Source organism: Chiloscyllium plagiosum, chromosome 39 (assembly GCF_004010195.1).
Source record: "Chiloscyllium plagiosum isolate BGI_BamShark_2017 chromosome 39, ASM401019v2, whole genome shotgun sequence".
Classification (NCBI taxonomy): Eukaryota; Metazoa; Chordata; class Chondrichthyes; order Orectolobiformes; family Hemiscylliidae; genus Chiloscyllium; species Chiloscyllium plagiosum.
Window position 1 is genome coordinate 5,607,173 of NC_057748.1, and position 27,762 is coordinate 5,634,934.

The 27,762-nt window shown below is 37.9% G+C and overlaps 1 protein-coding gene across 2 annotated transcripts in view; it reads right to left on the bottom strand.

Annotated features, from left to right (window-relative positions):
• LOC122542173 (kinesin-like protein KIF18A) overlaps positions 1-27,762 on the bottom strand; it is a 69,599-nt gene that overhangs the window by 24,093 nt on the left and 17,744 nt on the right. For both annotated transcript variants that reach the window (XM_043679611.1, XM_043679612.1), the window contains exons 5-13: positions 23,777-23,887; positions 21,098-21,292; positions 19,157-19,333; positions 17,032-17,106; positions 13,350-13,456; positions 5,598-5,760; positions 2,638-2,802; positions 1,791-1,912; positions 79-326 (exon numbers count right to left, since the gene is read on the bottom strand). In XM_043679611.1, coding sequence (XP_043535546.1) covers positions 79-326; positions 1,791-1,912; positions 2,638-2,802; positions 5,598-5,760; positions 13,350-13,456; positions 17,032-17,106; positions 19,157-19,333; positions 21,098-21,292; positions 23,777-23,887 — 1,363 coding nt within the window. The remainder of the gene's footprint in view (positions 1-78; positions 327-1,790; positions 1,913-2,637; positions 2,803-5,597; positions 5,761-13,349; positions 13,457-17,031; positions 17,107-19,156; positions 19,334-21,097; positions 21,293-23,776; positions 23,888-27,762) is intronic.

Consider the following 27,762-nt stretch of genomic DNA (forward strand, 5'->3'; position numbering starts at 1 on the left):
AAATATTTACATTTCCTCGTGTATGTACATGTATGTAGATGTGGTACAGTGCACAAAGTGAGGAGGAAAGAGGCTTACCAGTAATTTCAAAAAATGTTTCAGGTAGAATGTTCAGTTTCGAAAATGTAGCAAGAGCAGTTATTTCTGATTGTTGATTCTCTTTACTTTCATCAGTGTTTATTTGATCTGCCCATAGAACGGCTTTCTCTCCCCGTACAAGGCGCTCCAACTCATTGAATTGTGTTACTGTCTCTGCAGTTGCAAGATTAGTTTCTTTCAGTGTGTAAAACTGTTTACGTACAATCTGCAGTAGAGTGATCACTAACCTAAGATTGAGAAAAAAAAAAGTGGCAATCAGTTCCATTAGTCAGCTGCAATGACAACCAACTCTTTCAGAACTCCCTCACACTTTTCATGGGAGGCTAGGATTTAATCTCTGGAACAGTTTGTCCTTAATCAGATTCTGCCACTAATCTGAAAACTAATGCCAGTACTTTCGCATTCACCACTCACCATGATAGGGAATTCCACTGCAGTTCATTCCTCAAATTTAGTAAGCAGTTATCAGCCAATCAATGTTACATATTGACTGTTTACATCTTAAAATGACATGGTGCTGACTGTGATTTCCCTTTTCATTATGGTCCCTTTGGTCTTTTGCTTGAACAATTTTAATTTAATCATCTCATGTATTTAACTTAAGTATTTATAGGATTTTACATTTATTTTTATCTGTGTTTCCTTCATTTTGTCCATTTTTCATTAGCAATATCCTCCCTGTTCAATGGGGCCACACCCAGAAATTAACAAGTCCATTCTTTTTAAATGCTGCTTCAAAGCGTTTGCAGCATTGCTTTCCTTTCAAAATTCCAATATTTATAGCTTTTTTTTCCTCACAGTATGTTTTCACTTTACATTCTGATCACCTTACCACTTAATGGAGAATAATTTGAGCTAATCATAAAGAATACCCTTTCACGAAAGGAGTCAGCCTGGCTTGGGCTGTACTTGATCCACACCCTTGCTAATATCAAACAGAAATTGACAGAAAATACTGATCACCCCCAGTAACACAGTTGGTATGCGAAAATAGCAAAGACAGATTGTGTCACTGTGGAATTAATCAGCCTCAAATTTCACAAGGTGGTCGGGATCTCTTTTGGGAGCAGTGATCTCTGCTTCCTTTCAGAGTAATGTGGATGGAGGCGTTAGCATGGAGTGCAGAGTGAGATAGAAATCAGATTGGGTCACTGTGTCCTTTCCAATTGCGTTATTAAACTTTGGCACAGTGGCCAATTATCTTTACCGGGAAGAGGTGTTGGGGAATTCGCCATCCTCTCAAATAAAGGATGACAACCAATTTGGAGCCTTTACAAATGATTGAGCTAAAGAAAAGAAAAAAATAAATAGCACAATATACAACTAGCTGTAATGCTTAGGACTGAGGTTCAACCTCAAGTAGAGTGGGTGAATTAGTTCAAACTTCTTGGCCCAGCCACAAAGTAACATGCTGGTTCACTTTAGGAAAGGAAATTTGCTGTCCTTACACAGTCTGGCCAAGATGTGACTCCAGACCCACAGCAACTCAGTTTAAGGACAATTTAGGAATGGGCTATAAATATCAACCTTGCCAGTGACATTCATATCCCATGCAACAATAAAAAGTCTTGTTTATATTCATTTCCTCAACAACATTCTGAATAGCTATGGTCAGGATCAAGCTTGAGACTTTCCCATTCATACTAAATTAGTATGCCACATACTTCATGGTCATCCTGATTCATCCTTACTTTTCTGTCTGTCGACGGTCTCGATCCTGTAGCATCATCAGTTGGGTTATGTATTCACTGTGTTGCTTTAAGCTGTTCAATTCCGACTCTAATAGAATTTTCTGCAAACTCAATTTCAAGACCTGTTCATCAATAAATTTGGAAAAAAATTAATGCACTAGTCATGGTACCTTTCATTTTCTAGAAGCATAATTGCTTTCTGCAGCTTTTGTCTCTTACATAAATACACTTTTAAGCCTGGAAGATAAAAGTAATAGGACCAGAGTCTTCTCCAGAATTTCCATTACTAGAATCACCACCTCAGAATTGACCTTATTCTGAGGCACTTTTGTCAACTTCCTGCTTAGTATGTCATTCAGAAACACAGAAGAAACCTGAAATCATGCAGCAGCAGGAGCCAAATCTAAATAACAAATAGTTCCCAGACTTAAATGTGGTGTTGGAAATGTGTTGCTGGAAAAGCGCAGCAGGTCAGGCAGCATCTAGGGAATAGGAGAATCGACGTTTCGGGCATTAGCCCTTCTTCAGGGCTAATGCCAGAAACGTCGATTCTCCTGTTCCCTAGATGCTGCCTGACCTGCTGCGCTTTTCCAGCAACACATTTCCATCTCTGATCTCCAGCATCTGCAGACCTCATTTTCTCTTAAATGTGGTGTTGCCTGACTTGAAAACTTTCACAGTACCTTTAAGCTTTAGTCTGTCTCAATAGTGTAAACCTCCCCCCAAATTCATGCTGACATGACAAGTTAAGCAATGGAACAGGAAACAATTAGTAAAAGTTGTTTAGCTCAAAGTATCAGGAGGAAGAGGTATGACTCCAACTCAGTGTAATTGATCCCTCTCATACCTGAGGCACTGATTGGCTTCTTCCATCTGAACTTATTTTTTTCCCCATCTCGGACAGGAGGCTCCCATTCTCTTTGAGCTTTTCTTCGACTTGCTGCATCTGTTCCAGCAGGTAGTCACGCCGCCTATTGGAGGATGCCTGGCTACGTTCAAATTTACAGGAAGCCTGTGCAGTTAGAACAATCAGAATTATTCAAATTGTAGTTGATTCATTCACTGAATTCTCACATAACATTCTTAGCCTCAGAAAAGGCAAAATATCTAAACCACTAAATTAGAATTGTATTGCATTGTCTAAAACTTTTAAGCGCTTAGTGCAAGAGCTATTCACTGTCAAATATGTCACTGAGGATCCAACAGTCTGGTTTAATCTGAGACACTTACTATGGACAACAATGCAACCAGTTAAGGAACGGAGTTAAATATTTTGAATACTCAATGTTGTAAATTTTGTCGAAGTTATTGAAAGGCTTTGAAATTGAAGTTACTGTTGTAGAATTAGAAAAACTGTGTGCCAATTTGTACACAGCAAATTAACTGATTTCTCCTATTGCTTGTTAAAGAATAAATATTGTCCAGGAGAGCTGTTCTGCTCTTCTTTGAATAGTGCCATGGATCTCTTTACATTCAGCTGAGAAAAAAATAAAAGAGAACATTAGTTTAATGTCTCTTTTGAAAGAGAGTACCTCCAGCTGTGTAGCATTTTATCAATGGCAATTAATTTGTTATGACAATTTGATAGTGACCCAAGTATTGAAGCTAGCAATATCCTTTGCATTTTTTTTTAAACTCATGGGACGTGGGCAATGCTGGCTGGGTCAGTATTTATTGCCTGCCCTTGGTTACCCTTAAGGTGGTAGTGGTGGTGGTAAGTTGCCTTCTTGAACTTGTTGCAGTCCATGTGCTGTAGGTAGACTGACAATCTGGGACACGAAAGAGGCAAATCTTTTTTGATAGCTATTCATCTTGTACTGTACTTATCTATTAGCTCTGACCATCCAGAATTTAATTCAGGCAGCAGTTGTAATGTTGGCTTTTAAGCTTACAGGATACATGTACCTACTAATTATAGCCATATTTTAGTATGGTATTATTTTCCGCCAGCTGTGAATTGAATATACTGATAGGTACATATCATAGGTATTATAAATTAAACGAAGAGCACAATTTTGCTATTTTGTTTTATTTTCTTAAATATTAAAAAGAAATGTAAGAGGCAAATGGGTTTGATCGCCAGTGATTTCTATGATCCCTTTTGGGAAATTGTTTTCTCTCCCATCCAGCGCTCCCTGACAGAATGAGAATGAGAGGCCTCAATTTCCTGATAGTGATTAAAATAAAATCGTACAAATTTCATTACCATCTTAACCATTTTTAAGCGTTCCTAAGCTCCTAACAATTATTTTACTGATAATTTTGTGGTTTCCTGAATACATAAGTCTAAAATCTGAATGATTCAGAACAAAACAACCAATAGGAGCTATGAATATTATGTGAGTAGTATCTCAATTGTTATCTAGGAAACAGCAAATCCTTCTCAACATCCAAATCCAATAATTATTTCACAAGTGACTAGTCAAGATTCAGTGCAAAAATGTAAACAAGTCTGTTTTGGCCAGGATGCAGAATTACTTTCTTCTCTCTCATAAGAATACAAGAAAAAGAATAAGGAAATTCATGTGTGCTGTGTATACCATCTACAAGACAATGCAGAAATTCACCAAAACTCCTTTGACAGCACCTTCCAAACTCACGACTATGTTCATCGAGAAATAAAGATCATTCAGTTCCTCAAGCCAGTCCCACCCTCAAGACCACGATTGATCTGTCCCAGGCCTCAAATCGTCTTTCATGCCAGCTCCTCATATCCCTCAACTTCTCATTATTTTAAATATCTATTAATTCCTCTTTAAATACTTTCAGTGATCTACCCATCACAACTCTCTGGGATAGACAATACCAGACACTCACTACCCTCAGGGAGAAGGCATTCCTTTGCATTTCACTTTTAAATGAGTGCCTCCTTATTCTGTAATGTAGTCCCCGAGGTCGACAGAGATCGAAGAGGGGGAGATGCAGTAAAAACGGTGTGTCCTTGCCCACCAGTCACTGAAAATAAACATGGAGGTGCAGTAATACTGAAGGCGGCAAATGGTCTGTTGGCCTTCATAGCAAGAGATTCAAGGACAGGAGCAGAGATGTCTTGCTGCAATTGTACAAGGCCTCAGTGAAACCACACCTGGACTACTGTGTGCAGTATTGGTCTCATCGCAGGAAAGATGTACTGCAATGGACAGAGTGCAACATAGGTTCATGAGACTGAATCCTGGGATGGCAAGACTGATCTATGAAAAGAAACTGGATTAGTTCGATTACATTCACTGGAATTTATAAGAATATTCCCGATGACTGGGGAGTCCAGAACCAGAGGTCATTGGCTAACGATACAGAATAGGCCATTTAGGACGGAGATGAGGAGAAATTTAATTACTTAGAGTGGTGAATCTGTAGAATTCTCTGCCACAGCAAGCTGCTGAGGTTGAAACATTGAAAGCTTTCAAGAAGAAGAGATCAAAGGGTACAGGACAAAAGTGGGAACAGAAGACTGAGTTGGATGATCAGCCATGATCATTTTGAATGACAGAGCAGGCCTGAAGGACAAATGGCCTACACCTACGCCTATTTTCTATGTTTCTATGTAATTAGCTATTTTGGTGAATACATCAAACATTTATAATGATTATCAGCACATTGTTCCTGTCACAGTTGTAACAAAAGATCGAGTAAAGAATCAATCAATCTGTACAAAACCTATTCAAAATTAATGGCAAATATTAAAGATAGGAAAAACTATTGTATCTAATTATTAAATCACAGCAAAGACATCCTAGCATATTGTTGCCATTAACTGTGCAATTATCCAGTCAGTTAAAGATTCCATTTTAATCTGGAAAGCCTTACCTGTTCCAATCTCTGTTCAGTACAAAGTATTTTAATTCTCTCTTGGTCCCGTAATCGAAAGGATGTTTTCAGTTCCATTTCTTTTGCAAGTGCTTCCAAGTCAAAATAGCTCTTTTGAATCATTTGGCGATCAGCAAAAACCTCCTGGAAAGATTTCACCAAGCTGGATATTGAGAAATGAAAAGAATAGTTTGGAATTGTTCTCAGAATGGCGGATTTGCTCTGTAACTTACATAAGGAATTGTAGTTGATGAAATGATGGTTTGATAAGTCCTCTTGTCCTGTTGCTTTGTTCCCTAGTTTGAGATTCCCCATAGGTGGAGACATTTTCTCAATATCAACCCTGTCAAACCACCTCAGAATCTTGTATGTTTTGATAAGATCACCATTCTTTTAGTTTCTAACAGATAAAAGTCTAGCTTGTTTAGCTATTCATGATTAATCAACCTCTTTATCCCAGGAACCAAGTCACGGAAACTCTTAGTATATCCGTTCTTAAATATGGGAGCAAAATTGTATATATTACAACCTTTAAAAAATATTTGCATGCGCACTTGAAGTATAATAACATTCAAGGTTATGGGCCCAGTGCATGAAAGTGGGATAGTGCAGGTGGTAGTATACCTTTGTCTGTACAGATTCCATTATTCTTGTTACAAGACATCTCTAATTTTATATGTAAGATTCCATTATTCTTGTTACAAGACATCTCTAATTTTAAACTCCAATCTTTGAACTAGAAGCCCAAATTCCCCATTTACTTCTTAATTACTTGCTTGCTACATTTGAGTTTAATGCACAAGAACACCCAGATCCTTCTGCACTGCACATTTTTGAGGAAACTCTCCATTTAATAGTTTACCTTTTGATTGTTCTGACCAAATTGCATGACCTCACACTTTCCCACATTAAACTTAATCTGACAAGTTTTTGCCCACACACACATACAATGTTTCTATATTCTCTTCGATTTTTTTAATGTCCTCATCACAACATGCTCTCCCACATATTTTGTGTTGCCAGCAAGTTTGGATATATTACTAAACCTTGTGACAATCTGCTAGTTAAGTCTTTTCAACCTGTAAATGACCCATCAAACCCAACTCTGTCTCAGGTGTGTTAGCCAATCTTCAATGTATGCTGGTATATTACACTTAATATAGTGTATCCCCTATCCAGTGCAATAACCTTTCATCTGCATTCTGGAAATCAAATCTATTGGTTCTTCTTTATCAGCATTACTTGTTATATCCACAAAGAACTCGAGCAAATTTGTCAAAAGATGTCCTTTTAATAAAACCATGCTCATTCTGGTTACATTGAGCTTTTCTAAATGATCTACTATTTTTTCCTTAATAATGGAATCTTTTGTTATTTGCTTTTATATTTCTGGCCAATTTACTTTCATAATCAATTTTCACCCTCATGAGCTTTTTAGTCTCCTGTTGTTGTACCTGCTTTAGGCAATTCTTTCTTCATATCTGTGATTCTCCGCTACGTTGAGGACACTGGTTTGAAATCAGAGTTACTCTACCTTAAATTGATTTTGAAATTCTACCATGTTATGATAGTTAAGGATTCTCTGGGGGATAACTATGAAATCTCTTACTAATCCCCTAGTATTACACATTATTTGATCTAAAATAGCCTATTCTTGGTAGGTTCAACAAGCTACTTCTCTAAGATGCAATCACTTCTATGCTCTAAAAATTAATCTATTATGTTCCCCTGGCCCATCTGAACCATATGGTTAAAATGCAGCCTGACAACTGCCCATTTTACCAGCATCCAACATTTTTCAATTTATATTTTGTCCTATAGTGAAGCAACTGTAGATGCATTGTTTGGTATTGTCACTGTGATACATGGGACAGACTTAAAACCAATCTAGCAACTCAAAACTGAGCATCTATGAGATGCTGTGGGTCATCAACAGTAGCAGAATTGTACTCCAGCACAATATGCAACCTCATGGCCTGACATATCCCCCATGCAACCATTATCATCAAAGCAGGATATCAATCCTGGTTCAACTGACAGTGCAGAAGGGCATGCCAGGAGCAGCACTAGGCATACCTAAAAATGAAGTGTCACTCAGGTGAAGCTACCAAACAAGACTACTTGCATGTAAAACAGTATAAGTAGCAATTGATAGACAAAACTAAGCAATTCCACAACCAACAGATCTAACCCCAGCTCTGCAGTCCTACCATATCCAGGCGTGAATGATGGTGGACAATTAAACAATTCACTGTATGAGGCCGCTCCACAAATATCCCCATCCTCAATAATGGAAGAGCCCAGCAAATCAGCACAAAGAACAAGGCTGAAGCATTAGCAGCAATCTTCAGCCAGAAGTAGAGTGAACAATCCACCTCGGTCTCCTAGAATGGTCCCCAGCATCATAAATTACCAGTCTTCAGCCAATTCAATTCACTCCACGTGATATCAAGAAACAGTTGGAGGCATTGGATACTGCAAAGGCTTTAGGTCCTGACAGCATACCAGTAAGAGGAAAATTTCTTCAAGGCAGGCATCCTTGCAAGAAGATTTGCAGTAGGGTTAAAATCAACTAGGTAAAAATAAGGACTGCAGATGCTGGAAACCAGAGTCTAGATTAGAGTGGTGCTGGCAAAGCACAGCAGGTCAGGCAATACTACTGAAGATTTGTGCTCCAGAACTTGTTGCACCCCTAGCCAAGCTCTTCCAGTGCAGTTACAACACTGTCATCTACCCAACAATGTAGAAAATTGCCCAAGTATGTCCTGTACACAAAGAGTAGGACAAATTCATCCTAGCCAATTATCACACCGTCAGTCTACTCTTGATCATCGGTAAAGTGATGGAAAGTGTCCTCAGCAGCTCTATCAAGCAGCACCTGCTCCCTAAAAACCTGCTTAGTGACATGCTGTTTGGATTCTGCCAGGGTCTCACAGCTCCTGACCTCATTACAGCCTTGGTTCAAAAGTAGACAAGAGTTACATTTCGGAGGGGAGTTGGGAGTAATGACCTTGACACCAAGGCTGCATTTGAGAGTGTGGCATCCTAGCAAAATGGAATCAATAGCTGTTAGCAAACTCTCCACTGGTTGGATCATACCTGGCACATAGAAAGATGGTTGGTGGTTGTTGGACGTTAGTCATCTCAACTTCAGGACATCTCTGCGGGAGTTCCTCAGGGTAGTGTCCTAGACCCAACAATCTTTTGCTGCTTGATCAATAGTCCTCCCTCCATCATAAGGTCAGTAATGTAGCTGTTTGCCACAATTTTCGTCATCATTTGCAACTCCTCAGATACTGAAGCAGTCCATGTTCACATGCAATAAAATCTGGACACTATCCAGGCTTGGGCTTAAAAGTGGCAAGTAACATTCGCACCACACAAATGCCAGGCAATAACCACCTCCAACAAGAGTCAGTCTAACCACTGCCCCAATTTGAGGTTACAATCAAATCAATAACCTTATTAAAAGGTGGAGCAAAGAACAAAGAAAATTTCAGCACAGGAACAGGCCCTTCAGCCCTCCAAGCCTGCACCAATCCAGATCCTCTGTCTAAACCTGCCTATTTTCTAAGGACCTATATCCCATTGCTCCCTACCCATTCACGTATCTGTCAATATACATCTTAAATGACGTTATCGTTCCCATCTCCACTGGCAAAGCATTCCAGGCACCCACCACCCTCTGCGTGAAGAACTTTCCACACATAACTCCCCTCTTACTATGAACTTGTGAACCCTAGCAATTGAGTCCTCCACTCTGGGAAAAAGATTCTTGCTATCCAGCCTATCTACACCTCTCATGATTTTGTAGGCCTCAATCAAGTACCCCCTCAACCTCCTTTGCGATGAAAATAATCCTAATCTACTCAACCTCTCCTTATAGCTAGCACTCTCCATACCAGACAACATCCTGACAAACCTCCTCTGCACCCTCTCCAAAGCAGACACAAGACAGTGAGTAGTTTTCTCCTGCTCCTTGTTTATGTACTTGTATGTGTTATTCCTGATCTTCCTTAAATAAATCAAACCATTTGAATGTACAGTACAGTCGGTTCTGATATAACACAATAGTCTGGTTCTCATGCAATCGTGCATTATAAGAAAATCACACAATAGCCGTTGCATTTAAACTAATGGGACCGGAATCGCATTATAACCAAATTAGGCAAGGCAAGTTTGCGTTCTGCAAATAACGGTCTAAATTCTTTAATCAGGTTAAAGCCAATTTGCGTTGAGGAAACATGCATTATAGCAGACTGGACTGTACTGGCTTTGCCAAAGCAAAATATATATAATTATGGAATAGTGCAGTTCCTCATTAGCTGCAGGTTAAACTTGCAGGTAAAATTAAGCACTCGGAGTATTGCCAGTTGGGGGAGCATAAGCTATCAATCATTAGGCATTGGAAGATGTAATAGTCAAGTTATTTGCACAATTACAACAATACCCACGTATTTACACAAATTAGTTCGAACATTAGACTCCCAACATCTTCAGTTCTTCCTCAGTTGATAAGTCAATTGTAGTTGTATTTAAAGGCAGAGCACCAACGAGAATATTATGTCAGCTGAAAGTATTCTTCAACACCTCCACAGGCCATTTATTGAAGTGGTGCTGGTGTAGACTTGGGGATGTCTGCAGTCACTTTCCCATGCTCTTAGTCAACATCATGGGCACTTGGGACAAAAGCTGACAAAGGTCAACAATGTTTAAAAAAAAACCTGGGACATGCCAAGTTCTCTCAAGGGTGTATTTGCATTGTAACTGTAGCAGCTGTGCAAAGCAATGGAAGCTGCAATATTGTAGATGTATCTGAAGTCAGGGCCTAACCTGATGCTGAACAGAAAGGCTTGTGCAAACTCTCAACGAGTTTGCAGCAATGCTTAACCTTCAGCAGCCAAGTCTGCAGTCATTTGGAATGCTTAATGCAGACTTCAGCTGAATATTTTTAGCATCCAGCTAAGAATATAGTGTATGAGGAAGAAAGGACATCAAGATTAGATGTTTGATTAATGAGTGCCCTTTTATCCCCCAAACTCTCAGGAATTGTTGACGCCAATTATAATAATTCACCTGTCTACATGCAGTCCCTTCAGGGTTCTGAGGCCACTTCCAACTCCAAAATCAATCATCTTAACATTCTGCAGTAAAATAACTTCTTCACCTGGGCAATCTACTGCAACATTCTTTACATGCCTTAAACAACTAGAGTGCAATCACCTTTACCACATGCCTACTCCCTCAGCAACCTGAGGTTTGATGCCTGCAAAATCAACACCTATCCAATTGTTTGATGGATGAAGAGATAAAAAGGTGTTTCCCAACCATCAGAGCTAACATCAACAGAACAGCAGGATCAACACATTTGCTCTTCCATATTTAGCACTGTTTAGTCTTGTCTTAGATATTTTCAATTGAAAAGCCCTTATGTATTTAAGAATATAGGGGCCACAGTAGCCTGAGGAATTGTGATTCTGAGGGTCAGGAGTCCTAAAGTAGCTGTCTGAGTATCCCCTTCCATTTACTGCTATTGTCCTTTACATTGCACGGGTGAATCTTATGCATTGTATGCAAGACTTTATGCTGCGTGTAGTTATGATTACGCTGATGCATGATTCAAATATCAGCTACTCACCCTACTATGGCGCAATGGTTAAAGGGATTATTACAGAGCGACGCTGGCCTGAAATGCACCAGCATTGAAGTCCTTTCTCAGTTTACTTTTACAGAAGCTACCGGTTGGGTAAGATTTATGCCATTAGCTCCCAAAGCATTCCAAATATGAACCCATTAGATTCACAGAGATTGGTATGTAGAATGATCTATCTTCACTGAAGGTAATTCAGAATGACTGCATCAGTGAGGTTGCTACGCACTGATTAATCAGCAAAAGGGCTGCAGCTTGGTTTCAGTGGTGACAGGCTTCCAATTCTACAATCAATGCTGCACAACATTTGTAGTTCATTTTCACATACAAAGGATAGTCATTTGGATTAAATGGAACAGCAAAATTAGAACTGTAGTTCAGCAGTAGTCACCACTTTTAGAAGGCAACAAGAGTGGTTGTTTAGAAATTAATTTAGGAAAGAAACATTAAAAATATTTTAAAATAGTCATAATCCTTTACTTTCAGAAAAATGCAAATATTAAATTAGTAAAAATCCTACTTAAAATCCCTATAGTAAAAGCCCTATTTAAAAGAAAGACAATTCTGATTTGCTTCAGTTCCTATTATCTTTGCCATTCACCAGTGCTTTGTAGAATCAACAATTTTAGGTAAAGCATTTTTGCATTATTCAAGAGACTATCCTGGCTGCCCATACTCAAGGCGAAATATTATTCATAATATCTCAAAGAAGTCAGGCTTTCCTTTAAAGCAAAAGAATAGAGAATATGATTCTTTTACATTAAATCCACAAAGATAATGTTATATTTTCATCCCTGTATTTAATTCAGATTAGGTACAGTCAAACCCAACTAAATTTAGATCACTATTCCTTTTAAGCTGACTGAGACTGAGACTGTCTGCATTTTCTAAACTTTCCCCCCTTTTTTCCCCTCTTATTTAAAGCTGATCTATATTTGTGTGCGCAATTTGCTTTCATTTGTTACAATGGGGCTGAATTCCATGCATATAAAAGAACATGTAAATATTGAAAATTTAAAACAAAAGCAGAAACAGCTGGAAAAACGTTGAATATTGGAAGCTTTCAGACAAACCAGCAAAAAATTGTAACTTAAATCCATCTTTTGTTTTCACTGATGCAGATGGAACTGCACTGTATTTTCTGATTTTTTTCTGATTAGCACGCTGTTTTGAATCATCTACAGTAAATTTTGAATTTCCTTCAGTTCCAAAGCTCAATTTAACATCCCTTAGTACCAAAGAGGCTTGAAATGTGGAATGCAATGTCTAATTACTGATAACGTTTGAAAATTGTTGCCTTATGATTTATACTTTTCCATTGTACAGGTTTTGAAAGAATCTCTTTTTATGCAAAAGTTTATAGAGCTTTAAAATCACTTCATCATGCAAGTTTCCAATAGGGAAATGTTTTTTTAAAAATCAAGTGTTTACTTGCCAAATAGAGCATGCACTCAACTGGATCAAACATACATGCTACATTTAATTGACAATAGAACTTCTGTGACTTCTTCTACAGTTGATTGAATTCTTGCCAAATGTCAAGGCTGTTAGTAAATAATACATTTCACCTAACAGCAGTTCATAACTTAAATAAGACATTCTGCATTGCATTTGAATCCAAGTACTTTGGAGGGGACAAAATGAACCCCAAAACTCAGAGTAATGTGAATATATATAGACTTTCTAAGAATTTACTGACAAATATAACACGTCAAGTTACATTTAACAGACAACAAGAAATCTGTTCAGAGTTGGTCCTTTGGGGCATAGCCATGTAAAACCTTCAACTATACTTATTTACAGTTGAAGCTGTAAGTACTCCGTGCACTCCACATTCTGTGCAGCATTTAAAACAGTTGGATTGAGACATTTGAAAAATAACTTCAAAAGTTTTGGGGCTGTCCCTGCTCCTTGTGTTTCATTTTGCTTTTTATTCCATTATATCCAAAATCATGTGGGAGGTCTTAGGGTATTGGTTTGGAACTGCATCATCCATTTACGATGAAATTCAAAAGGAAATATTTCTCTCTTTAAAAAAAGAGAATTTATCCTATACTTGTCTGACATTGGCTCAATGAAGAAGTGAAATCAGATTATCCTACCGCTGACGGTGACTGGGTGATTTTGCCAGCACTGGACTACAATCAAAATTGGAGACGGTACTTTTGGCATCCTCGTAGGTCTTCAGCTTTTCTTTCAGTTGTGTGACCTGAGGATAAATAAGATTCCAAAGGAGTCAGTCATTGTCCATTTCACAAAGTTAGGCTGCAGCTAATCACGCAGGAATTTATTACTACACAGGAGCTGTAGGCCATGCTCTAAACAGAATTCCACAGAAGCCAGCCAACCACAACCCCTCTTTCTTCTATTCCATTAGGCACACCCAAGACTGATGTTTCTCAACTCAAAAGGATATAATAAATAACAACAGCGCTGATGAGTGAATGAATTTGATGATTGGACATAACTTTAATGCCAAACATTACGAACTGGGAAGGATATTTGCAATCTGCTTGGCCTAACAATAGTATAGAAGAACACTACCGCAGAGGTAATTGCCATTTATCTTGGAAAGGCAGTCCCACTGAGCCCCAATCGTGTAGACTGTAAAGTGTTTTCCTTCTGTTGCCTGTGTAGAACAGCAAATCAGCACCATCCCAGTGGTTAGTAGCATTGAATGATGCTGATGTAAAAGTGTTTGAGATCAGTATCAACTCTGTTTAGAATTTTTAAAAATAATGTATCACAACACATTATTCCCACCTCAGGCGACTGACTGTGTGGAGTTTGCACATTCTCCCAGTGTCTGCGTGGGTTTCCTCCGGGTGCTCCGGTTTCCTCCCACAGTCCAAAGATGTGCAGGCCAGGTGAATTGGCCATGCTAAATTGCCCGTAGTGTTAGGTAAGGGGTAAAGGTAGGGGTATGGGTGGGTTGCGCTTCGGCGGGGCGGTGTGGACTTGTTGGGCTGAAGGGCCTGTTTCCACACTAAGTAATCTAATCTAAAAAAAAAACACGCATATTTTTTCAATCTTAATTCGTTACTAAATTTTTTGATACAACAGGGCTAATCAGGGCAGAATAAATGCAAATGCAATTGCAAGTCAAATTATAGGCTCCAAGTTCCAGAAAAAGGAATCAATAATCAGGATGAACACACACAATGAAGCAGATATTATAGCTTACAAACTCTTTAGGACAATTACACTTAATCTGCAGTATTTAAGTATGCTGCAGTTAACCAGCAAATAATGAAATCCCTTTAACAGGAGATAGAAAACACACCTCGCTCAGAAGAGTCCTAAACCCTGGACGTTAATTACATCTATTCGTCTGGACCAAAGATTAAAATGGAACAGATTTTTATGTAGCTTTGCCCAGATAAGCACATAAAACAAATTGAGACATTCACAAAGGTCTGTCTACAGGCTTAAGCAACATTTTTCTCCAAGAAAGCCAGGATATACAACATAAATTCAACAGATCCTGCACAGGATCTGTGTACATAACACACTTTACAGTTTGTCCTAAGAAAAGTTAGAACCCCACAGTGTAAATCTATTAGTTTGTGTAGCAGAATAGCTAGAGAAGAGCACGGTAAATCCATTATAACATGTATTCAGACAGACAGTCAGGATGAAGTACCATAAATCCTTCACATCCTGCGGTAGGATGGTCAGAACTATTCACCATAAACATATTACAAGATACACTAAGAAAAATCACAGATATCTGAAGTGTACAAATACACAAAACTGAACCAAGACCTTCATATGTGAGGAACAGCAGTGGAAATGCCCAGCTGCCAATGAGGAGAAGAACAGATGTGTCAGCAGAGGGAGGAACACATCTTCACAGCAAACAGAGAAGAATCACATGGGGGAAATGACAGATGAAAAGGAAGTTAAAACAAGCTTACACTAGAGAATGCCTCTTTCTTTAAAAGCAGGCTTCCTGTGAAGTAGGCAGAGAACAGCAGGCAATAACATTTTTTTACATCAAAGCTAAGTTAACAAAGCTGCAAAACACAAGTGAAATTAACATCTGCATTGCAACAATACTTTAAATCCCATCCCAGGCAATTCAACACCATCCCAACAATGGTCTCACCATCCTATCCGCTTCCAAGCCATCTGTCACTGCCCTTCCCCCCAATGCCAGCTATCCTGTCCCACCATCATTTGTGATCCTATCAGCATCAAATGGTGGAGGGAAAGATGCTATGATTGAAGGAGCAGCATATAAGTGAGTTGTGGTGAAATAATTGGTTTGGCTGCAGAGAGCTGGGGGAGCTGATTGAGGCTTGGGAGAACACAGGTCTAACGGGTTAGGCTGATCTTTAGAGTGGGCTTAGGAGTGTGTGAGCCAGCCATGTGAGTGGGTTGGGGGTGGAGTGGTAATAAAGGGGGGAGGAGTGACTGAACAGGAGAGGTGAATGCCAAAAATGGTTGAATGGTGAGAAAGGGATAAACAAATAGCTGCAAAAAGGAACTGGGAGGGAAACTGTAAACTGGAAGAAACAGATTTTAAGCCTGTCAATAAAGTAATACCCAGATAACTTGGAGCCAGGAAAACCTGAACTCACTGAGGTAATAAATTCCAGTGGGCTGATGATTATTGAGGACATACTGATGAATTCTAGTTCTGTTTTTTGCTTGAATCTAAATACCTCATATCAACAAAAATACAGAAGGCATTGTTAATACATGACTGCTTTTCAAGTAATTAATGAATTAGCAAGAATGAAAAAGTAGTCTTTGAGAAATGGCTTCATGGTGAGAAATGCTAATTTTGGTTGGGTATAGGAATGCAAAAGAGAGGGTTGAGGAAACAGAAAGCTAAGTGAGAGTCTGAAATCCATTGATGAACAGAAAATTATGCATAGTTACATCATACAGTATCAAATTCTACAGAAAACGATGGAACATTTTGTTTTGTGGTGAATCATCTTGTGAGCACAACAAATCCTTTGTTTGCTTTCAAAATACTTCCATGGCACTGATCATGAAACTTCAGAGTGTTATGGACTACAGTAGCGCAACCTTTTTCCTTTCAAGACTGCTTTCCCTCTGTTCCACATTGTGTTTGTTTCTATTCCGCATCAGATAGATCCATTTGCACAACACCCAACTTTATATAGGCCTATTTACCCAATATATTGGGATTTAACGGTAGCAGTTCAGCATAATCCTAATCTTGTCATTATTTGAAAATCTGCAGATTCACTAATATCTAGCTGGTATGCAACTCAAAGTAAAGAAGAGATCCTAATAACAATAACTGAACCTCAGGAGATTCTCAGATCCATTGACATTTACACAGTTAATTCTTATTTTACTGTAGCAGATTACCATGCTATCTTGCACAATTCTAACTTGCAGAGTAATGTCTTAGAGAAATATGATTTTGTTTTTGGATAAGATCTTGACTAGGCCTCAAGATGTCTCCAGTTTGGTCTTCTCACATGGTGTGCAATATTCAGGAATTGGAAAGGGTATAGAAAAGGGCCACAATCTAAATTAATCATTTAAATTACCTTAGTTACATTGAGAAGTTCAAAGAACTGGGCCTGGATAGAGAAGCAGCAATATGGAGCAATTTAATTGAAATAATTTGCCTTTATATAGCACTTTTCAAGGTCCACTGAAGGTATTTTACAGCCAAAGTACCTTTGAAGGATACACTGTTACAACACAAGGGAATAATCATGGATTCAGAGCCTATGCAGAACTATTTCAATCACAATAAATATTAGACCATACAAATAGCGTGAATGAAACACTTGCCTCTTTCCGTAGTTCCTCACATATCGCTGCATATTTACTTATATGACAGTCCAGGCTCACAACATTACTCTTCAGCTGTAACAGGAACAAAAGGAAACCAGTGTTTATAAATAATTTTTTATCGCTCCTAAAACTGGTGATTTAAAGTGAGAAATGCATGAAAAGTCATTAGTCAGTACCAGGGCCTTTTAGCTTTAAAGTTATTTATTTCGAACAAAGCTGTAGGAAGTGTTAAAAGTGTACTAACAAACAGCTCAAACTTTTGAATTCCACTTAACTGAAATGCTGAACTTGCTTTCTCTTTCAGAATCTAATCAAGCAACACTGTTTCGGTATTTATGCCTACCTTTCAGATAACTTTTAAGAGCAGGTTGGGTACAAATCCAATCAAAGCTGCTGGTTTGCAGTTCTCATGGAAAAATAGACAGCTTGAAGGAATATGATCATTCCCAAAACAAACGAATGTAAAAATTCCAATCTTCCATGAAATACAAAAAAATTTTACTTATTCTGTTCATTATAAACCAGTGCCCTCAAAATAAGGAGTGGCTTACCTGCTTTGCATTTGAGCCAAAGCTAATGGATCATAAAGCTAAAGCTAGCAAATCTTTTCATCTCTTCAACACCCAAAGGCATTAAATACACCTCAGGTCAGCAGTCAAGCTTTACAATGTCTTTAGAATGAAGTTCAACTTTGACTTTAAAAAAGCATGTCTCAACCTATGTCTGCATAGTTCCCATTCCCTATTACTCATTCACCAGATTTAACACAAAAAACCCCTCAATTCTGGTTTCAAATTTGCTTTTCATGCACTTCTAAAGCAAGCCCTCAGAACTTAACCAAATTGGGTAGTTGGTATTTTCCCAGATGATCACTCCTGGTATTTTCTGGTACTTGATACCCCTACCAATGTGTGAAACTAGGTTAGGGATTTTTGATTTGGAGATGCCAGTGTTGGACTGGGGTGCACAAAGTTAAAAGTCACACAACACCAGGTTATAGTCCAACAGGTTTAATTGGAAGCACCAGCTTTCTGAGCACTGCTCCTACATCAGGTGGTTGCCTGATGAGGGAACAGCGCTCCAAAAGCAAGTGATGGACTGGGGTGTACAAAGTTAAAAATCACACAACACCAGGTTATAGTCCAACAGGTTTAATTGGAAGCACACTAGCTTTCAGAGCGACGCTCCTTCATCAGGTGATAATGGAGGGCTCGATCGTAACACAGAATTTATAGCAAAAATTTACAGTGTGATGTAACTGAAATTATACATTGAAAAATTGATTGTGTGTTAAGCCTTTCATCTGTTAGAATACAGTGATAGTTTCACTTCTTTCATTTGTAAATCACAAAACCTAAGTTGCATTCTCGGGTTAGCTGTTAACAATGGTGATAGCTAGACAATATGTTGAAGCTTCTATAACCTGGTGTTGTGAGTTTTAACTTTGTACACCCCAGTCCAACACCGGCATCTCCAAATCAATTTTTCTTTGCTTTTGTTTTGTTTTAGGTCTATCAATTGCTTAGTGGTGGAGGACACACCACTGTAGAATATTTGCTCTTAGGTTACAATTGCACAATATGTACAATTACATTTGGTCAGGCGTAATTATCAGGATCTTTGGAAGGTAGTACAGGTACATTTTCTCCCTCAGAAAGCTCGAGGACAACCTCTTATGTGGGTGTATGTGACTATATGTGCCATGAGCATTAACTCCTTTAATGATTATACTTTAAACAGTGACCCACATCTCAAACAAAAGGTGATATAGAGGAAGATGGAAGCAGCTCGCACCTTATGCTGAGCTGCTCCACCGAGCAGAATCTTAAACCTGATCTACAGATAACACAAATATTATCCTGTCGCATAGATTATTGGGAATATTGTCCCATTCCAGCTTCTTTATGCTCGCTTCCCTTCCTTTGTGACGGTGAAAGCATTATTTGAAAACATCACAAATTACTTTTATATTTCTTTATCATAGCAAGGCAGATTTTGGTGTTTTTTAATAAATTCTATAATTTAAAGATTCATAAAAGATAGATAAAACAGAACAATATTGTGCAATTGGACATTTACCAAATTATAAGGCTATATACAAGATAAATGAGAATAAACTTACCGAAGATTTGATATCCTTAGCACGGTTTGCATACTTTAGGGTATTGTATGTATCTTCATAACTAATGGCTGAAGAGCTAATAGTGGCAATCATCACTGTACGGCAGTTTCCCCCTAATGAGTCCTTAAGGAGGCGGGTCAGCTTACTATCTCGATAAGGGATATGGGCCCTTTTAGCCTGAATATATTGAGAAAGAAAGGAAAATAACTTTCATTGAAATTTCATACTGAACCCCTCTACAAAGAAATCCATACAATATTCTGCATGTCATTAACAGTGCAGAATTCTGCAGGCACACAGTGTCCTTTTTGAAGGTTTGATGCAGCTGAGGCAGAAGCCTTCCCTCCAAAGGACTGTTGCACTCAGGCAGTATGCTATTTCTGTATACGTAGCTTTCCTGACAATTCAGTATTGGCACTTAAATTCAACTTTGTCATTCTATTAAATCTACATTTAATGCTTAGCTTGTTACATTCATTCCCCAAGGCTCATGGGAAGTACAAATACATACAAGGCACAGTAAAACTTTTATTTACAGTTCTTTCTTACATTGCATGACACCAGAGCAATTTGCAGTTAGCAAGGTATTTTTGGGGTGTAGGCACGGATATAGTATAGGAAGGCGAGCAGTTAATTTATCCACAGCAAGCTCACAGGCAGTTAATCAGTTTAATAGTGACTGGCTGAGGAATAAATACTGGCCAGGGTACCATGGAGTTCTTTGCAATTTCTTCATCTTAAGTTCTCCTTCATGTTTTCAAATCCCTAGATTGCCTCATCATTCTTGATCTCTGCAAACTCCTCCAGCTTTACAAACCTCCAGACATTGAAAGCCTTTAATTCTGGCCGCTTGAGCATCAGTGATTTTATTTGCTTCATTATTGATGTATCTGCTGCATCAGGTTTTGGCTCTTGAATTCCCTAACTCTTTTTTAAAGGTGCTCCCTAAAACATTTCTCTTTGACCAAGCTCTCGGTCATCTGATCTAATGTCCCCTAAAATGGCTCAGTGTTAATACTTTCTTCTTAAATGTGCTGTTATGCATTCTTGGGTAGTCTATTACAGGATGTGACTTAAATATTTACTGATATCTTAAAATTCAAATCAAAGGGTAATCAGTATTTTATTTTAATGTCTCATTCAAAGGTTCACATCTCAGTTCAGTTCTCCTTCAGTATTGCACTAGAGATTCACCAGTTCATGTACTTAAGTCCATGGTGTGAGATTTATAAACTGAGCTAGCAGCTAAGCAAGCGCTACCAAACTAATCTAGAAGGACTGTGAAGTTTCAAAGGCTTTTATTGTTCCTGACATAAATATGTTTAAAGATTTGAACTTTGACATGAATTTTGACAGCACTATCAGATAGCGTTTTTTAACCCCCAACAAGCATTGTTTCTTTGCTGTAATAGTTTTTGCTTTGCACCATCCATAGCCAAAACAATGCAGGTGACCTAATCCCAGATATCGGTGTTTCTGCATTTCCACTATCGGCTGATAGGTGCAAGAGCAGACTAACCCTCTCCCTCTGTGGGAAAATGGTAATCTTTCATGAGTCTGTAGAAAGATAGTTGAACAGGCAGTGTAGAAATGTTGAAACAAATTATATCCTTGATATAATTTGTCTAACAATGCAATGTATTAAAAGTCAAATAATTATTAAATTAGATATTTAATAAACCTGCTGGTCCAGGATTACTTTCTAAAGGAGGAGGCCAACATTCAGCATAAATTTTGTCATGTAAAAGAACAGTCTTCAAGAAAATAAAAATGATGAATTCTTGGTGGAAGTGCTATATAATCTTTGCCATAAAGTTATATAGAAGTGTCAATATCATGCTTTTGAAAATAATTTCTGGTGTATCTGTGTTCCAAAAGAATTCACCAAAATCTCATTTCATGAAAACTGTGCCGCTTGCAATTAAAAGGAATGACCTGTACCTTGTCTGCCAGTGAGTTAATTACATTTCCTAATGCAAGCAGGGAGCGGTTTATGTTTGCCCCCTCCCTAAATCGTGCTCCTTGAGCCTTAGTTGCATTGGCACGCTCTGATCCAGCTAGATCAATCAAGCACATCTTGGCAATCCGCAAATTCTTGCTGATGCTGGCAATACGATCTTGTTGCTTCACATACACCTACACCAAGAAAAAAAAAGGAAGGCTGACAAAATACAATAATTATCCACATACATCCAGTCTCTCTGTCAGTCATGATGAACATCATCAGCTCTTAGACCGGTTAGCTGTAATGCAATATATTAAAAGTCAAATGATTGTTACTAAGCTTTTGTTTTAGGTAGCCCTACATCTCATTTTGTAATGAAATTTTCTTGGTTTTTAAGATACCCTATCTTCTGCTATATGATATTCCCTGCCTCCTGGCTTGACCATCTGAATTTGAATATTGAATGACAGAAATTAGGAATGACAGAAAGCTAGGAACAGAAGGAGCTGGTTCTATTTATCAATCATGATATAGCACAATAAAGAGAGATAATAAAACTTCAAGAAACCAAATCTTAGAAGAACTTGCGGAAACAATAAAGGCAAGAAGTCTCTTGTGAAAGTGGTGGACAGGCCCCCTGATAGTAGCTGCAAAGTAGTATGGAGTACAAAAGAAGAACAATGGGAGTTTGTCAGAAAAGGCATGGAGAATTACAATATACATATAGGCAAGAAAAATCAGATGAGCAAATGTAACGTGGATGAGGAATTCATAGAATGAATTTGTATAGTTCCTTAGAACACCACATTCTGGAGTCAAACAAAGAGCAGGCTATACTAGACGTAATAAGTCTGTGCAAGAAGATAGAATAAATGAATGAATTCATAACGAAGACACCCCAAGGTAGCAATGATCAGAACATGATTGAATTTCACAGTCAGTTTGAGGGAGAGGAGTGGGTCCAAAAATTCTATTTTAAAAACTTTAAAAAGGGGATATGGGCCGGGTGCTGGCAGGTGGGACTAGATTGGGTTGGGATATCTGGTCAGCATGGACGGGTTGGACCGAAGGGTCTGTTTCCATGCTGTACATCTCTTTGACTCAATGACAATTATGAAGGTCTGTTTAAATATCAATAGAGATGCAAGGGAATATTTCAGAATTACACAGACTGCATACATTCCAAAGAGAAATTAAAAGTTCAATGGAAGGACCCACAGTCCATGGTTAACTGAAAAGGTTAAAAGGCAGTAACAATCTTAAATATAAAAGCATATAATTGTGCAAAAACAGTTCAGAAGATTGGATAGAAATATTGACTGTTTTTCTCTCCACAGATGCTGCCAGAACTGTTGAGTTTCCTCAGCATTTTCTATTCATACAGAGAGGTAAGTTGTGAAAAGGACACAAGAACTAACGGATTTTTATTTGCTGTAGGAGGATTTAAGACTGAACAGAATTAACAATTGAACTTTTTGAAGATTAAGGGAAACTCGCGTAGCTTGGGGGGGGGGTTACTGCTTTTTGGTTTCCACTTTGGAGCAATTCTGCAGAAGTGTTTGGATGAATATGAATACTACGCTCCAGAAAAAGGGAAAAGATTGTAAAAACAGATTACCTTATAGTAAAGAGTTTAGTGATAGTCCCAGATCATAAGTGTTTGGATAAGCCTGAAGAGGTAATCTGAAGCTGAGAACATTTAAACTTGGTGTACAATAGTTTCAGGAAAAGGCAACCTGACTCCCAGACAGAGTTGAAATCCAAGTATTAGGGAAAGGGACTTTCTCATGAGACTGCTGTACAAAAGATGTTTTTGGATTTGTAAGGGAGTTTTTTTGTGTACTGTAAAAATTTTTGGGATTATATTTTCTGCTATGTTTAAAAAAAGGCATGATGTGGTGGTGCCAGTGTTGGAATGGGGTGGACAAGTTAAAACTCACACTGATGAAGGAGGAGCTGTGCTCCGAAAGCTAGTACATTCAAATAAACCTGTTGGACCATAACCTGGTATTGTGTGATTTTTAACTTTTTTTTAAAAAGTGTAGTATATGGAAATAATTTAGTCTATTGTATTTGGCCTTAACTTCTTTTGATTAATAAATTTTAATTTTATAATTAAAATCAAATCTACAATATTGCATGCTTCTGTTCCAGCGAGAGACTATGTCATTAAGACATTGTAGGCATACATAGAACACTGATAATTGTAAATCTATCAATCTATACCTTAAGCATACTCAAAGAATGAGCTTCAAAGGTCCTCTGTGATAGACAATTCCAAAGGTTCACAACCTTTCAAGGGAAATAATTTCTCATCTCGGACCTAAGCAACACTGCTCATACCTGGTCCTAGATTCACCAACCAGAAGAAACAGTTTACCTGCATCAACCCTGTCTAAGAAAACACCATATGATCTATACAGCCAAATTTCAATCTAGGGTCTTATTAATTTAGTAATAACAGCTGAAATCACAATGCATGTTATTAGGGAAGCAACTGACGAGGTGTGAATGCTGGTAATAATATAAATTGGAAGCAATTAGAGCCAATCTAGGAGTCAAGCATCCAGTTCCATTTGTGCTTATAATCCTATAAATTCTTAAAAATCCTGTTGACACGCAATTTGGAAATATTTTAAGAGAAGAATAATTTTTGTTCTGACAATTTATTTCACCTGAAAGACAGCATGGGATCGTGAAGACGTGGCGTTTGCGTCGGTTGGATGTTGTGTCCTGTTCAGGTTTCCATTTGCCAACATGTCTAAAAGCTCTTTAGCAGATTTGGGCTGTAGGAACATAAAACAGTCCCTAAGAAGACATTTTTTTTAAATTCAACAAATTAAATTTATTTTTGAGCAGTGGGTTACAACCAAATGAGAATAGATGAATCAGCTCACCTCCTTTTACCCTCCTCAATTAGTTGCAACAAAATATTTTATTTCTTTTTAGCATGCAGCTACACCTCACTCCCATTAAAACACAGTTATGTAGTCACAAGAAATGATAAAGAGCCAATTACATGGCGTTACTGAGTGAATGGAAAATCAGTTTTATTCTTTGCTAACCCTGAGAAAAATAATGGACACAACTTCAAGCATGCACATGCACACAAAGTTAAAACGGGATAGTGTCCTGAAGAAAAAAGAATTTAATAGAATATACAGATTAAGTCCTTAGGGTATTCATGAGACAAAGTTTTAACCAGTCTTCACAGTTGTTTAAAGATCCTGGATCAACAACAGTTGTTAATATTGTAAGTATTCTTGATTCACATGAAAATGTATCCATGAGCAAGTCTGATTTTCGGTGTCATTGCTGTTTTGTATATTGAGCAGGTGCATAATTATCCACAGGCTTAGCATTATTGGGTCATGCAGAATATTCTTCCACCCCTCTATGTCATGGCTAACAAACACTGGTACACTTTAAAGGAGTGACTATTCTATGGAGAAGTTATTTTAGTGCAAAGCTACTTGCCTTTCATGCCTCCGGAATAGATATTAATAAATAGTAAATTTTATTGCTTCAAAACACCTGGAGAAATGTTGGAGATTTTTGCCTACTCCTTCCCTTCCATTGCTCACTAGTAAAATGGGATTTGCATTTATATTGCATCTTGTGTTACCACTGGATGTCTCAAAGTGCTTTATGGCTGATTATTTACCTTTTTTAAAATCCATTAATGTTGTCATGTGGGAAACAATGTGGCCAATACGTTCACAGTAAACTCCCACAAACCACAGATAAGCTGCTTTTACTGGTTAGAAATCCAAAAAGAGCTTCCCTGCCTTTCTACGAAATAGTGGTAATTATCTTTTACATTTGTCCAAGCAGGTAAATGGGGCCTCAGTTTACCATCTCTTCCAAAAGGCAATACTTCTAACAATGCAACATTCCGTGCACTGAAAGTCAACAGGGCTATCAGCTAAACCACTGCCGATACTATTCATTTCAGTTCAGAAATTGTGCTGTTGAGTTATTTAGGTGTTGCTTATTGTTAAGCTGGATAATATTATGTCTACATCTTCCCATAGTTTACCTACTATTTCCAATCATGCCTTCACCAAACACAACTTAACAACAAGGTCCACCTTCAGCAAATTTTGTTCCAATTCTCACTTATTACAATCATTCAAATTTTCTTTCTTGATCCTCAAGCTAGCTGATGTTTAAAGAATTCCCTTGCCTTAGCTACTCTCATCCCTTTTTCTAAATAGAAATCTCAACCTTCTTCTGCTTAAGAGCAAAACTCACATTTACTTCCTTTTTGACTGTAATGTATTTGAAAGTCTCATTCACTGACAAATTCATATCCACCATAATTCCACTGCAACACCATAATTACATTTCTCCAATCAGGTCCTATTCTTGTCATAGCTCTAAATGGCTTAAAGTGAAAAAAACCCAAAATGACACTGAGGCTGTCCATGAGCAATTTATCTTCAACTGTTGCACAGCTGCACCAAAGGCTGCAATGTTCCTCCACAACTGTCCAGCTCAATTGGACCACACTTCCTAGGTTCCAACTTACCTCATCAATTGTGGCTAGAGTATCTCTGGCAACAAAATATTTTCTTACCCCTGTACCAAAATCTACTGAGACCATCAAGAAACAATATTTAGTCTCCTCCCCTTTTCTCTGTTGCCATTGTGCATTATCTAAAGTCATGGGGTCAACCTCACATGCATGTTGATAACACCCAGTCCAATCTCTCTACTATTCCATTAGTTTTGAGGTTTCCAGACTAAGTGTTTCATACTGTCTTTGGTCAGTCATGATTTCGTATTTAAAGTATTGGGTAGACCAAAACGGTTCTATTTACGTCCCAGCGAAAACTCCATTCCACCACTCTTTCCAAGAACGTCTTAGAAAATAGTGGATTGCTTGCAATCTTGGCATCCTGTTAGGTTTTTATAAAATTCTGCTATGTAATACCTTTAAAATCGAGGTAATGTAGAACACACATCCTTTATCTCAAGTACAGGCATGAGGACGAGGAAAGAGTGTAAGAGTCTAGATTAGTATTTGCTTCAAATCAAGTCAATCTCATTAAATACAATCTCCGAGACTGTGTTAGGCTCAAGATTCAAATTAACTCATTAGATATCAGTTAAATCTAAATTTTGGTTGAATCAAAAGACAATCTACATGTAAAATTAATAGACAGGTAACAAGGCTCAGCCCAGTTCTAAGACAAACAGGAACTAAATTGTTGACTGCAGACCCACATGCTTGAAACAGCCGGCAAGGTTCAGATGCTGTCTCCTGTTATCCCGAAGTGACAAATATCAAGAGTTTTTCCCCCCTTTGGATATTAATTTCATTTCCCATATATGGTCACATTTATGACTTTCACAATTCACTGAAGTCATTAAATTTAGCTTGTAACCTTGAGGTCACTGAATGTAACTTCATTGGGCACTTATGACCCTTGGCCTATCAGTTTGCTGAAAACATCCAAAGCAACGATATACTTAACAACTTAAATGTATTACTAAATCTTCATTGCAAAAAGAACTATCTAGGATAAACACCTATCTGGGATAACTATCTTTCTGAAGTGTGCTTTAATGTAACTAGTATCTGGTTCAATCTTATTTAATGCCAATAAGCTTATTCAATTAATAGTTAGATCAGCCAATTTATATACACACCAAGCTGAACTCCCTACCCCATCTAAAATATCACTTTCTTTCACCTCTGCAGTACAGATTTTCCTGCCTTCGCCCAAATGCTACTAAAATTCTGTTTTGCTCCTGAATAGTGGTCATTGCCACCTCCTCACTTGACTCATCCAATGCTCTGGACAGCCTGTGTGCTCCCTAATCTCAGTTTATCAAAACATTGATCTCAATCTACCCTGCAAGACACATTCACCCATGATGTACATATATTCCTAGCTGCTCAATACCTTTAACTTAGAATTCATGTGTATGTGCTTGAGCCCTCACCATGGTTTGAATCCCTCACCATACAATCTCAAATGCTACATTTGCCTGCATTCTTCTCAGAGATTGAAGTTCCTCAAACTCTGCTATTTGATCATGCACCCCCTCCTCTTCGGACCAACTTTGACCGTTATGTCATCAGCTGTGTTGGTACAATACTACAAATTCCTTTCCAAATTCTCTATGTACAGAATTTTTAAGGACCACCATCATGCAGTATCAGACAACTTGGATTGTCTGATTCCATGTACAGAACATCTAGCACAATAAATCCAAACAGGCGGGGAAAAGAAAAATTCCTTTTCAAATATAACACACACTTGAATGAAATGACATTTATCCAATATCTAAACTTTATTTTTCTACTCTCAAAAGAACCAAATACAGTTTGGCTGTGATCGAATTAAATGGCAAAAGAGAATCAAAAGACTAACTCCTGATTCCCATATTTAAATACTTGCAACATATAAATAAGTATTGGTACATCAGCGAATTTTATAATCTTTTAAAAATGTAAAAACATTCAATATTTCACGATGTAATGCACTATCTTGTAACATATATCCTGAATATGGTTAAACTTTGCAAGTAATTCTATCCTTTCCACTTCAAGACAGTACCTGGGATAAATGATAATTTTCCTTATTTATTCATAAATGTCAAGCATGGCTTCTTAATACCTATATTGATAACAACTAATAGTAATGTAATG